General features: G+C 56.7%; 2 protein-coding genes across 2 annotated transcripts; both read left to right on the top strand.

Annotated features, from left to right (window-relative positions):
* Positions 1 to 4,366: 4,366 nt before the first annotated feature.
* Positions 4,367 to 6,643, top strand: LOC123722318 (neurofilament heavy polypeptide-like). The gene has a single exon (XM_045683785.1). It carries the CDS (start codon positions 4,367 to 4,369, stop codon positions 6,641 to 6,643), a length of 2,277 nt encoding a protein of 758 aa, XP_045539741.1.
* Positions 6,644 to 11,742: 5,099 nt separating this feature from the next.
* On the top strand, positions 11,743 to 14,094 carry LOC123722317 (axoneme-associated protein mst101(2)-like). The gene has a single exon (XM_045683784.1). It carries the CDS (start codon positions 11,743 to 11,745, stop codon positions 14,092 to 14,094), a length of 2,352 nt encoding a protein of 783 aa, XP_045539740.1.
* The last annotated feature ends 234 nt before the right edge of the window (positions 14,095 to 14,328 follow it).

Raw genomic sequence — 14,328 nt, 5'->3', positions numbered from 1 at the left:
GTCTACTGGTGGTCGGCAGAGCTATCGCGGTTGCGAGCTGTGTGTGTGGCTGCCCGCCACCAGTACGCTAGATACCGCAGACGTCGCGCAAGGGAAGAGACTGAGGAGCGGCGTCTCTACGTCTTATATCAAGATGCCAAGAAGGCCTTGAGATCTGAGATCGCCGCCTCCAAAGACCGGGCCTGGGAGGAATTTCTGAGCAGTCTGGAGTTGGACCCATGGGGCCGGCCGTACAAACTCGTCATGAGTAAGCTGCGCCCCTGGGCTCCTCCTCTGTCTTCGACTCTGGACCCGGCGCTACTGACATCTATAGTGACCACACTCTTTCCTCCCAGTGCCCGAAGCACCGGTTTTGACTTCTCCGGCTCGATACCGCCCGGTTCTGTCCCGGAGGTATCCGAGTCGGAGCTCCACATGGCTAAGACTAAGATGCAGTGCAAACGCACCGCCCCAGGTCCCGATGGGATTCATGGGCGGTTGCTTGCACTAGCATTGAATCACGGTATTGACGACGCGCTTAGGTCACTACTGACCAAGTGTCTAAATGATGGAGACTTCCCGTCAAAGTGGAAAGTGGGAAAGCTGGTCCTACTGAGGAAACCCGGGAAACCGGAGGACAGCCCGGCAGCCTATCGTCCGATAGTGCTGCTCGATGAGGCCGGCAAGTTGTTTGAGAGGGTGATTGCCGGTCGCATCAATCAACATCTCTCCTCAGTAGGGCCAGACTTGGCGAATTCACAGTTCGGTTTCAGACGTCAACGTTCCACAATAGACGCCATTGCCCATCTCCGAAATGTGTGTGCAGACGCGACATCCCAGGGCAGGGTGGTGGTTGCAGTCTCGCTTGACATAGCGAATGCCTTCAACACCCTGCCCTGGGACAGCATAATGGCGGGGCTGGAACACCACAGAGTCCCCCATTACCTAAGGAGAATCGTAGGTTGCTATCTTCGGGATAGAAAAATCCTATACCCTACTAGGGACGGCTGGGAGAGCCACATTGTGTCGTGTGGAGTTCCACAGGGGTCAGTCCTCGGGCCGCTCCTGTGGAACATTGGCTATAACGCGGTGCTGCGGGGAGTGTTAGTCCGCGGTGTGCAGCTCATCTGCTACGCGGACGACACACTCGTCGTAGCCACCGGCTCCGATTTTAGGGAGGCCAAACTGCGGGCCACAGCCGGTGCCTCGCAAGTCACGGCGAAGATCCGTGGTTTAGGCCTCAAGGTCGCCCTCGAGAAATCGGAGGCGATCTGTTTTTATGGAAGTAGGAGAGCACCTCAGGCTGGGCTAGAAATAGTGGTCGGCGGTACTCCCATACCAATCCGCGGTACCCTAAAATATCTCGGGTTGGTACTGGATTCGAAATGGACCTTCAGGCCGCACTTTGCGGCCCTAGCTCCAAAACTGGATGCCACGGCAGCGGCTCTAACCCGCATACTGCCAAACATCGGTGGCCCAAGCAGTAAACGAAGACGGCTTTATGCTATGATGCTGAGATCGAAGGCCCTATACGGATGTCCGGTTTGGGCCGGCGATCTCTGCTCACAAAATAGAACTCTGCTGCGGCGGTCCCAACGTGCTGTGGCCATCAGGGTGGCCAGGGCGTACCGCACGGTGTCTTTCGATGCCGTGTGTGTTATTGCCGGACTCCCACCATGGCACTTGGAGGCCGCCGCCTTAGCGGATGTTTACTGGAGAAGAGACTGCAGCAGGAGAGAAGGCGAGGAACCTCCCTCTCCCCTCCTCCCTCCTCCTCCTCCTCCTCCTCCTCCTCCTCCTCCTCCTCCTCCTCCTCCTCCTCCTCCCCCTGAACTAGTTCAGGAGTGGAGGGACCAAGCCCAGAGAAGAACCACGCAGACATGGAGCGATGAGTTGAGGATGTCTGTGGCGGGCAAGTGGACTTTGGACGCTGTCCGCCCCAGACTCCGAGACTGGTTAGACAGGCGGTGGGGGCACCTCTCCTACCGGCTGGTGCAGATGCTGAGTGGCCATGGCTGCTTTGGCAAATATCTGCACCAAATAGCCGGTAGGGAACTAACACCTCGGTGCCACCACTGTCCTGCTGAAATTGACGACGTGGCACATACCATTTTTGACTGCCCGGCATGGGAAACCGAAAGGCAACCTATAGCCCATATCTTGGACACGACGACACTGACTGGAGTGCTCGACAGTATGTTGCGTAACGAGCACGACTGGCGGGCATTCCAGCAGTTTGCTGAAAATATTCTTAATACTAAGGAAGAAGCGGAGAGGGTAAGAGAGGCTGACCCAGCATCCGCCCCTCTTCGTCAAAGGAGAACGGGCCGGCGCCGGCGCGCTTTCCATCGCCCGGCGTAGGCCATGTATATACATATTGGAGATTATATTTACAAATGTTTATATTTATATTTCTATTTTATACTTAATATTTATATAGTTATTTGTGAATATAGATTGTAAGGAGTAGGTGTTATATATATTTAATATTTATACACACATAATCATTTTAAGGAGATTATTTACTATTTATGTTATACACCTTAATTAATTAATCAATCAATTTTGTTGTTGTTATATGTAAATATGTAAATATCTGTAAATAAGTAGATTAATTAATTAAGGAGAGCTGCGCAAGCAGCAGCACAGGTCGAAACCCTGGTTAAGGCACTGCTGATACAGGGTGAGACCAATGTGTAAGGTGGGCACGAGGGTTTTTAGTGGGTATGGCCGAACGCCTGTAGGCGAGTCCCACACTCCCTGCGCCATTGCACTGCCCGGCGCAGGGGTACGGAAGTGTATTTTCCCTCTGACAAAAAAAAAAAAAAAAAAAAAGGTTAGGTTAGGTTAGGTTAGGTTCCACGGACCTCCACGGACCTGCTCGGTTGTCCGAGTGGGCGGAGAGGAGTACTCCGACGTGGCGCGTCCCCGGGTGGTGGATAGGGGAACGCCCCGGCTTCGGCTGGGGTAGGGCTTCGGCCCCGCGAACCAAACTCTAGGGTCGGTCATCGTGTTGGGTGTTGCACATGACCGACCCACCTGGAGAGGGCCGTCAGTGGTGGGTCACAGCAGTGACTCCGCCCTGACCATGCCCAACCGGGGTCGCACCGGCAGATGCGACGTGGTGGGGCCGCGGGGGGTGTGGGTGGGTACTGGTTTATCCTGCCCATCTTACAGCCCTCGTGGCCGGATGTGGGGTGAGGTCGTGGGGGCTGTGGGGGGGTAACCCCCTGCAGCCCTCGTGGCCAGATGTGTGGCGATGGATGGATGCGTGATGGAGAGGCCGAGGGGGGATACTGGTTTTCCAGTCCCCTCTGCGGCACGTAGAGTAGGGTAGAGGGCGGGCCGTTTGGTTCCGCCGGTGGGGGCTGGGGTAGTAGGACAAAAAAGATCCTACCTCTCTGGCTCTCACCACCTAGGGTGAGGCGCTTCGGCGTCAGACGCGCGACCCGAGCTTTGGTTATGGCTCAGCTGGTACAAAGCTCGGGTCATTGCGTTAAGGTGGGCATGAGGGTTTTTAGTGGGTATGGCCGAACGACTGTAGGCGAGTCCCACACTCCCTGCGCCATTGCACTGCCCGGCGCAGGGGTACGGAAGTGTATTTTCCCTCGTTACAAAAAAAAAAAAAAAAAAAAGGTTCCACGGACCTGCTCGGTTGTCCGAGTGGGCGGAGAGGTGAACTCCGACGTGGCGCGTCCCCGGGTGGTGGATAGGGGAACGCCCCGGCATATTGCTGGGGTAGGGCTTTTTTCGCCCCGCGAACCAAACACCAACAAACCCGCAAGTCCGCACTCAGCGGAAACGGGGGCTCTGCGCCTAGCGCGGGGCCGCGAGGAAGAAAACCTCTATAAAAAATTACCCGGTGGTGACACCACACTTGGCCGCCCACTGGTCTTTGATCAGTGGACGCCAAGTAGACCGTAAGTCCGCACTGAGCGGAAACGGGGGCTCTGCGCACTGAGCGTGGGGCCGCGAGGAAGAAAACCTCTATAAAAAATTACCCTGGTGGCAACACCACACTTGGTCGCCCACTGGTCTTCATGATCGGTGGACGCCAAGTAAACCGTAATCCGCACTGAGCGGACCGGGGGCCCTGCGCATTGAGCGTAGGGCTGCGAGGAAGAAAACCTCTCTAAAAAATTACCCCTTTCTGGGCGGAAACGCCCCGCGCGGCGGCTGGCTTCGGCCACCGTCGGGCAAACCGTAAGTCCGCACGGAGCGGAAACGGGGGCCCTGCGCACGGAGCGTAGGGCTGCGAGGAAGAAAACCTCTATAAAAAATCACCCTAATCCCAAGCATCGCCGCCCGGCGAAGGGATGAATCGTTGGTGGGAGACCAGCGGCGAGGGCGGCAACACCGGGGGGGGCTTTTAAGGGGAATAAAAAACATGAACACGACGAACAAAGAAAAAACTACCCGGGAGGGTCCCGTTCGCGGGGAATCCCTTGGTGGGTCGGACAGCCGGCCCATCGGCCCCATTGTATACGGGGGGGCCATTCGCCGTGTGGAGGAGGAGAGTAGGATAGGTTCAGCAGGAGGAAGTAAAGAGAAGGAGAGAGAGAGAGTGAGGAGGCTGTCAGATTCAGACTCAGACAGCAGAGACTCCATGGCAAGCGCTTCCAGCCGCTTTGCTTCCATGGAGTCCCTAGACCAGGAAGGTGCCGGAAGATTCTGGAGTGAGGGCCGCGGCCAGAAGAGGCCCAGAGATAAGGAGTTGAGCGGCAGCTCCACAGACACCCCCGCCAAAGGGGTACACAAAAGAAGGGGACGCGGCCGTCCGCCAACCACCGGCGAGTACGTCGGGCTGGCGGCCGCCAAAGAATCATTGAGAAAGGCGACAGAGGCGGAGATGAGGGCACGAGCCGAGGCGGAACTCCTTGACTCAGTTCTGGAAGCCCGCAAGACTCGATCGGCTCTGGTCACGGCAGGTCCATCAAATGCCGCGCCACTGGAAGTTGAAGAAGACACGGCGACCACCGTCCTCAAACGGATCGGATCCAGCCTCGACGTAGTCGAAAGAGTGGCGAAGAAATCGTCAAACCTTAAGGGAACCTTTGTGCGCGCACTACAGGATGCCGTCAGCGCCATTAAAGAGGACGTCGCCGGCCTCGCCCAGAGGTCGGTATCGGATGAGACGCGCGCCTTGCAAGCAGATAATGCCCGCCTGCAAGCTGATATGGCCAGCCTCCGCAAGGAGCTGAATGAGATGCGCCAGGAGATGGAGAGGGTGCGGAAGCAGGGTTCCGCCAATGCCCTCATGGATACGACAATGGAGGCCGTCCCTGTCCGGCCCCCACAACCACAACCAGAGACCTCTCTTGAGGATATTTGCAGGACGGTAATGGTCCAGGTGGGCGGTATGCTCAATGCCCGCCTGGCCTCCCTAGAGGATAGGTTGCTCCCTGAAAGGAACCTGCGACCACCATTAGCGTCGGATAAGAAGAAGGAGACCCGCACGTACGCGACTGCAACCGCGGAGCCCACACCCGTACCATCTTTGGGTGCTCAAAAAACAGCTGGGACAAAGGTGCCCCCGGTGCCAGCACAGCCCGGTCCCAGTGGGCTCACGCGCCAGGCGCCCAACGGGCCCAAGAAGAAAAACAAGAAAGACTCCAAAAAAGGAGCCAAAAAGAAGGAGAAAACTCGGCCGTCGACTAGCGAGAACTCAAAGTCCTCCCCTGTCGCCCCCGTAGCACCATCAAATGTCGCCCCTCCTCGTCGTCCTCCAAATCCAGACGCGCTCGAGGAAAACTGGGTAACTGTAGGGAGAAACGGAAAGGCACAACGACAAAAGTCGAAAGCGGCCCCCACGCAGGCACCAACATCTGCGCCTGCACCGCGACCGCAGAGACTAAAAGTGCCTCGAAGCTCTGCCGTTGTCGTGACGCTTACCGAAGCGGCAATCAATAAGGGGCTAACATATAGTAGTGTCCTGAAAGAGGCGAGATCGAAGCTCGATCTAAAAGAGGTGATAGGTATAGAAGCGGTGCAATTCCGTCGGGCGGTTACTGGGGCCACTATCATCCGCATCCCTGGCGCCACCAGCGCCCCGAAGGCAGACATCCTGGCGCAGAAGCTCCAAGAAATTTACCAAAACGACGATATCAAGGTCTCCAGACCCGAAAAAATGATCGACATCAAGATCGAAGGCCTGGACGACTCGACTACACCTGAGGAGGTCAAAGAGGCCATAGTCAAAAAAGGGACATGTGCGGCAGATCAGGTCCGAACTGGCCAACTCCGCCAGAACAGATCTGGCCTATTCGACATCTGGGCTCAGGTCCCTGTTACAGTAGCGAAGAAGATAGCGACGGGCCGCTTCTTAGTGGGCTGGGTGGCTGCCAAGGTCACCATCGGTAGACCCAGAGAACTACGATGCTATCGCTGCATGCAACAAGGGCATGCAGCAAGTCAATGTGAAGCAGAAGATCGTAGCCAACTCTGCTATAAATGTGGACAAGAGGGCCACAAGGCCGCATCCTGCCCGTCGCAACCGAACTGCATCCTGTGCGCGGCGGCGGGCAAGGATGCCAAACACCGGCTGGGGAGTCTAAATTGCTCGGCGCCCAGAAAGACGGTTAATAGGAGATCGCTGGTTTTCCGCCGCAGCGCTGCCCCACCGAGCGGGGAACGTATGGAGGTTGTCGAAGCCACACGTGATTGATATGGTTATACAAGTTTTACAAGCGAATCTAAATCACTGCGCCAGAGCTCAAGATTTATTGATCCAGAGCCTGGCGCAGTGGTCAATTAATATAGCGGTGATTTCGGAACCGTATTCGGTTCCGAATAGAGGCAATTGGGTGGGAGACCTCGATGAATTAGTGGCCCTTTACACCCAAGCCGACCACCCAATTGTCTCACACAAAAAAGGTAGAGGATGCGTAGGCGTCAAATCCGCCGGCGTCGCGGTGATTGGAGTCTATTGCTCGCCGAACCGGTCGCTGGCGGATTTTGACGCCTACCTAAATGAAGTTGACACCCTGATCCAATGGGGGCAACCTCTGGATATTGTTGTGGCCGGGGACCTCAATGCAAAGTCCAGGGCTTGGGGTTCCCCGGTCTCGGATTGTCGTGGCGAATTACTGCTCGAATGGATGGCCCAACATAACTTGGTGCCACTAAACACAGGCACTGAGTACACGTGCGTGCGCATGCTGGGCGGGTCCATTGTGGACGTCACGCTCGCAAATCCCGCACTGGCATGTCGCATGCAGAATTGGAGGGTCTTGGTTGGGGTGGAGACATTATCGGACCATCGCTACATCCGGTTCGATGTTCTCCCCTCGCCAACACCCCCTACTAGTCGAAACACCGCCATTCCCCCGGAGATTGGACAAATGTGGTCCTTAAGATCGTTGGACAGGGAAGTAGCCGAACTTGCTACCATTGTCGGCACCTGGTCGCAAAGAATGGACGATAAGGAGATAAATGACGGCGTGAACTGGCTGACGGAGACATTGGCGCACATCTCTGACTGCGCCATGTCAAAAGTCCGGCCGTCACCGAGGCGACAAAATCGAGTGTACTGGTGGTCGGGAGACCTTTCACGGTTGCGCTCTGCCTGTGTGGTTGCCCGCCGCCGGTACACCCGATATCGTAGAAGACGCCCAGGATGGGATGAGTCGGAGGAACGGAATCTCTACACTACATACCAGGAAGCCAAAAAGGCCCTACGGTGTGAGATTACCGCTTCCAAAGACCGGGCCTGGGAGGAGTTCTTGAGTAGTCTAGAGTCAGACCCATGGGGCCGGCCGTACAAACTCGTTATGAGTAAGCTGCGCCCCTGGGCTCCCCCACTTACTTCAACTCTAGATCCAGCACTTTTAACATCTGTAGTGTCGACACTCTTCCCTCCCAGTGCCCGTAGTACCGGACTTGACCTTCCCGACTCGATATCTCCCGGTTCTGTCCCGGGGGTATCCGAGTCGGAAATTATCTCGGCGAAAACAAAAATGCAGAGCAAGCGCACCGCCCCAGGACCCGATGGGATACACGGGAAGGTGCTTGCTCTGGCAATTCATCACGGCTTAGACGACCAACTCAAGACACTGCTAACCAAATGTCTCGAGGAGGGAAATTTCCCAATAAAGTGGAAAACGGGAAGGCTGGTCCTGCTGAGGAAGCCCGGGAAACCGGAGGACTCTCCGTCGGCCTATCGCCCGATAGTGCTGCTAGACGAGGCCGGCAAGTTGTTGGAGAGGATAATTGCCGGTCGCGTCAACGAACATCTATCCTCAGTGGGACCGGACTTGGCCGACACCCAATATGGGTTCAGACAGCAGCGTTCCACAATTGACGCTATTTCCAAACTGAGGGACATATGTGAAGAGGCGAAATCCAAAGGCGGGGTAACGATAGCAGTGTCGCTTGATATCGCCAATGCGTTCAATACCCTGCCCTGGGATAGTATAATGGCGGGACTAGAACACCATAACGTCCCCCTGTACCTGCGACGAATAATCAATTGTTACCTGCGGGACAGGAAAATTGTGTTTCCCACACAAGATGGTTGGGAAAACTACAACATCTCTTGTGGAGTTCCACAAGGGTCGGTCTTGGGCCCACTCTTGTGGAACATTGGCTATGACTCGGTGCTGCGGGGAGCGCTCGTCCGCGGAGTGCAACTCATTTGCTACGCGGACGATACGCTTGTCGTAGCCACAGGCTCTGACTTTAGAGAGGCAAAACTGCGGGCCACTGCTGGGGCTGCACACGTTTCGGCAAAGATCCGCAGTTTGGGCCTGAGGGTCGCCCTTGATAAATCAGAGGCGATCCTCTTCCAAGACAGTAGAAGAGGAGTGCCCCAGTCGGGGCTCGAAATCATAGTCGGGGGTACTTCGATTCCCATCCGAAGCACCATCAAATATCTAGGTCTTACCCTCGACTCAAAGTGGACTTTTAGACCGCATTTTGCGGAACTAGCCCCGAAGCTCGACGCCACAGCTGCGGCTTTAAGCCGCATTCTACCAAACATCGGTGGCCCGAGCTCGAAACGACGCCTCCTATTTGCGGGAGTGCTGAGGTCGAAGGCCCTATACGGTTGTCCGGTTTGGGCCAACGACCTCTGTACACAGAACAGGGCGATGATACGGCGGTCGCAGCGTACTGTGGCGATCAGGGTCGCGAGGGCATACCGCACGGTGTCGTACGATGCTGGGTGTGTCATCGCGGGCCTGTTGCCGTGGCACCTGGACGCGGCCGCCCTAGCGACGGTTTACTGGCGTAGAGCTAGCAAGCGTGCACAGGGCGAAGAACCATCCTTGGAGGAGATAAAAGAGTGGAGAGTCCGTGCCCAAAATAGGGCCATGGAAAAATGGAAAGAGGAGTTAAGAACATCCAGGGCTGGGTCGTGGACGGTGGATGCGATCCGCCCGAGACTCAAGGACTGGCTGAACAGGCGGTGGGGGCACCTCTCCTACCGACTGGTGCAGATGTTGACTGGCCACGGCTGTTTTGGCAAGTATCTGCACCGAATTGCTGGTAGGGAACCAACATCTAGGTGTCACCACTGCCCGGAAGACAGCGACTCCGTCGCCCATACCTTATTCGACTGCCCGGCATGGGAAACCGAGAGGAGACCCATCGCCGCACTCACCGGAATTGACGCGTCAACACTCGCAGAGGTTATCAACAAGATCCTTCAATCTGAGGACGCGTGGAAGGCATTCCACGAGTTCTCGGAGCGAGTGTTGGCAATAAAGGAGAACGCCGAGAGGGAGCGCGAGACCGATCCGGAATCCGCCCCTCTCCGGAGAAGACGAACAGGCCGTCGCCGGCGCACCTATTTGCGTCAGGCGTAGGCCTCTGTAAATAAATCAATGGTTGTACATACATATATACATAGATATAGATATAGATATAGTTATAGAATACATTTGTATATATAATTGTAAATGTAGATATACGTGTATATATGTATATATCAAAACTTAAGGTGTAAACATAGTATTAATATTGATATTAGCAATAATGATAGTATTAGTATTAAGAATAATAATAAGGAGTCTACATAGTCTTAGTATTAATAATATTAGGAGTAATAATATTAGTAGTATTAAGAACATTAAGGAGAGTCGCACAAATGCGACAGCGCATATTCAAAACCCGGTTATGGCATACGCTGGTACAGGTAATGGATAATTGCGATTAGGTGGGCACGAGGGTTTTTAGTGGGTATGGCCGAACGCCTGTAGGCGAGTCCCACACTCCCTGCGCCATTGCACTGCCCGGCGCAGGGGTACGGAAGTGTATTTTCCCTCTGACAAAAAAAAAAAAAAAAAAAAGGTTAGGTTAGGTTAGGTTCCACGCCACGGACCTGCTCGGTTGTCCGAGTGGGCGGAGAGGTGAACTCCGACGTGGCGCGTCCCCGGGTGGTGGATAGGGGAACGCCCCGGCATATTGCTGGGGTAGGGCTTTTTTCGCCCCGCGAACCAAACGCCAACAAACCCGTAAGTCCGCACTGAGCGGAAACGGGGGCCCTGCGCACTGAGCGTGGGGCCGCGAGGAAGAAAACCTCTATAAAAAATTACCCGGTGGTGACACCACACTTGGCCGCCCACTGGTCTTTATGATCGGTGGACGCCAAGTAGACCGTAAGTCCGCACTGAGCGGAAACGGGGGCTCTGCGCACTGAGCGTGGGGCCGCGAGGAAGAAAACCTCTATAAAAAATTACCCGGTGGTGACACCACACTTGGCCGCCCACTGGTCTTTATGATCGGTGGACGCCAAGTAGACCGTAAGTCCGCACTGAGCGGAAACGGGGGCTCTGCGCACTGAGCGAAGGGCCGCGAGGAAGAAAACCTCTATAAAAAATTACCCGGTGGTGACACCACTTGGCCGCCCACTGGTCTTTATGATCGGTGGACGCCAAGTAAACCGTAATCCGCACTGAGCGGACCGGGGGCCCTGCGCACTGAGCGCGGGGCTGCGAGGAAGAAAACCTCTCTAAAAAATCACCCGGTGGCAACACCACACTTGGTCGCCCACCGGTCTTTATGATCGGTGGACGCCAAGCAAACCGTAATCCGCACTGAGCGGACCGGGGGCCCTGCGCACTGAGCGCGGGGCTGCGAGGAAGAAAACCTCTCTAAAAAATCACCCGGTGGCAACACCACACTTGGTCGCCCACCGGTCTTTATGATCGGTGGACGCCAAGCAAACCGTAATCCGCACTGAGCGGACCGGGGGCCCTGCGCACTGAGCGTGGGGCTGCGAGGAAGAAAACCTCTCTAAAAAATTACCCGGTGGCGACACCACACTTGGTCGCCCACTGGTCTTTATGATCGGTGGACGCCAAGTAAACCGTAATCCGCACTGAGCGGACCGGGGGCCCTACGCACTGAGCGTGGGGCTGCGAGGAAGAAAACCTCTCTAAAAAATCACCCGGAGGAGGGCACGCCTTCAGGGCGGTGCGGGGCGCGACGTGCACCGAGGTGCCGCCGTGCGCAGTGGAGGGGTGTTCTTCCGCGGGGCTACGCCGGACAGGGCCTCCCATACCGGACAGGCCCGCGGGAAACACCAGTGGACCCTGAGGGGTCGTAGGATGGAGGGCCTTCAAGGCCCTCGGCGCGGCAGGGTCGGTTTGAGTCTTCCGTAAGGCCAAATCAGGCCAGGTCGTGCAAACATCGGAGTGCGGCAGCACTATAAACTGCAGCGGACTTCGGTCGGAGGATGACGGCCTTCAAGGCCGTGCGGGACCTCACCCTGTACCAAAGGCGGTTTCCGGTGTCCGACAACACTGGAAAAAGTAAAAGTAAATGATGGCATCTCCCAAAACACAACTACCCCAGGAGGGTACCTCCGGCACCGCCGGGGGAGAATCCCTCCCCGTGGCTTCGGCCGCGGGCTGCCCCTCGTACTCTGGGGGGGGCAAGGACTGCCTTTCAAATACAAACACAACGACGACCCAGGCTAGGATTATGGAACTGATAGCAAGAGATTTGGACTCAGAAGTAACGAGGCGCCCATCACTGGATGGCGCCGAACTAAAGGAGGTGAGAGTGCGGCTGGAGCGCGTTCCGATCGCGGCGTCTAACGCCCCTCGACAGCGCCTACCGGCACTCAGTGACACGTCGGACTCTGACATGGAGATTGAGGCACCGGAGAACCGTGCAGACCGGCACCCTGGACAATGGGGGAGTCTTGGTCGAAAGCGACATCTAGCCGCCGCATCAGGCGATACAGAGGTGGGACCCTCGCCCAAAGTGGCAGGAACAAGGAAGGGCCGTGGACGGCCGCCTACAACAGGAGAGTACGTTGGGCTCGCCCAGGCGAAGCGGGAGTTGGCAGAGGCCACCCGTCGCCAACTCGAATTGGAAGCGGAGAAGGACGTCGCCGAGCTTACGATGGGGCTGCGGTCGACCAGAGCGGGGGTCCGACTATCAGAGACCTCCGCATCTGAAATAGATGACGAAGACGAGCTGGGCTCGGTAGAATTAGGAGGGCAAATAGAGCTTGGCGCAGCGGCAGTGGCGGCCGTCTGCGACAAATCAAGTAACCTTAAAGGAACATCTAAGAAGGCGCTCAAGGAGGCGGTGGCCCAGATTCGGGCGGCGTCCAAGCGCCTGATGACACGGAACATCAATGAGGAGACGAGACTCCTGCGAGCGGCCAACACCCGCCTACAGGCGGAGATGGCCGCACTAAAGAAAGAAGTGGCGGAATTGAAGGCGTGCATGTCGCAGGCGGGGGCTACACCTAAACCCGCCACAGTGACATGCTCGCAATCACCAGAGGAGGAACTGGAGAACCGGATCCTAAGCAGGCTTTCGGACCGGCTCAACGCTCGAATAGACGGGCTAGAGCCGCGCCTGAATCCGGAGCCTCGCCTAAGACCGGCACTGGCTCATGACAGACGCGAGGCGGAAGCCAGACCACCCCCGGCAAGCCGTCCACGCCACACACCGGCTGAGACCCAGGCAGAACTGCCCGACGAGCGTCGCCCGGATCCGGTCCAATCGGGCTGGATCAAGGTCGGCGCCAAAGGAAAAAAGAAGGCGCCGACCTCTTCTTCAGCGCCGGCCGTCGCTTCTTCTTCTTCCGCCGCGGCCCAATCTGCCCATCCGGGCCAAAAGGCGAAGACGAAAAAGAAGGCCGCTAAAAAGAAGGGCAAGGCCAAGAAACCAGAGACGGGACGTCCCCTCCCGCCGGCGCCTGCTTCCATGAAGGAGACCATGGCGTCGGTGGTTAAGAGGGGCCTGAGAGAAAAGGCGCCGACTACCACCAGATCGGCGCCCACGACGAAGAAGAAGGGGCAAGAGAAGGTCAGGTCCTCGCCTAAGCTGCGGGCCCCCAAGACCTCGGCAGTCGTGGTGACCTTACATCCCACGGCTGTGGAAAAGGGGGTCACATACGCCAAGGCTCTCGCTGAGGCGAAACAAAAGGTGAACCTCAAGGACCTAGAAATTGAGAGCGTCCGCTTCAAGCGGGCGGCAACCGGGGCGTCCATCATTGAAATCCCCGGTGCCACTAGCGCGCCAAAGGCGGACCTCCTCGCGGAGAGGCTTCGCGAGGTCTTTGGGAACGGAGGCGACATCACCGTCTCCCGTCCAACTAAAATGTCGGAGATGATAGTGGCGGGACTAGACGATTCCGTCACAAAAGAAGAAGTCACAGCCGCGGTCGCGGCTAAAGGTGGATGCGCAGCAAACTGTATTAAAGTTGGCACACTCCGCCAGGAGAGGTCCGGTCTATTTGCCGTGTGGGTTTCCTGCCCCGTTGAAGCCGCCAAGAGGGTGGTTGAGGGGAAGCTCCTCGTCGGATGGGTCTCGGCCAGGGTGAAGCTCCTTGAACGAAGGGAGCTAAGGTGCTTCAAGTGCCTTCACTCTGGCCATGTCAAGGCGCGGTGTACTGCGGAGGTCGACCGGGGGCTTCAGTGCTACCGGTGCGGCCAGTTGGGACACCGCGCCGCAGAGTGTCATGCTGCCCCCCACTGCACACTATGTGCGGAGGCCGGGAAGGCAGCCAACCATCTCTTGGGGAGCAAGTTATGCTCGGCCCCCAAGAAAAGGATGTTCAGGAGAGTGTTTGTTGCGAGCAGCGCCAGCGTGCAACAGGCACAACCACCACCGAGCGGTGAAGTAGAGATGGAGACCGAGAACACCACAAAATGACGACGACGGCTAATAATAAATACCTGCAAGCCAACATCAACCACTGCGCCAGAGCTCAGGATTTATTGATCCAAAGCATGGTGCAGTGGTCGATAGATGTTACGGTGGTGACTGAGCCCTACCTCATTCCCACGAGGAACAACTGGGTGGGCGATATTGACGAGCTGGCGGCAATCGCCGTGTCAAACGACGTCGCAATAAGGAGGTCGCGAAAAGGTCGAGGAGTCGTTGCGG

Source organism: Papilio machaon, chromosome 23 (assembly GCF_912999745.1).
Source record: "Papilio machaon chromosome 23, ilPapMach1.1, whole genome shotgun sequence".
NCBI classification, from domain to species: Eukaryota; Metazoa; Arthropoda; class Insecta; order Lepidoptera; family Papilionidae; genus Papilio; species Papilio machaon.
Note: the sequence above shows the minus strand (reverse complement) of the source record. Positions and strands in the feature narration are given on the sequence as shown.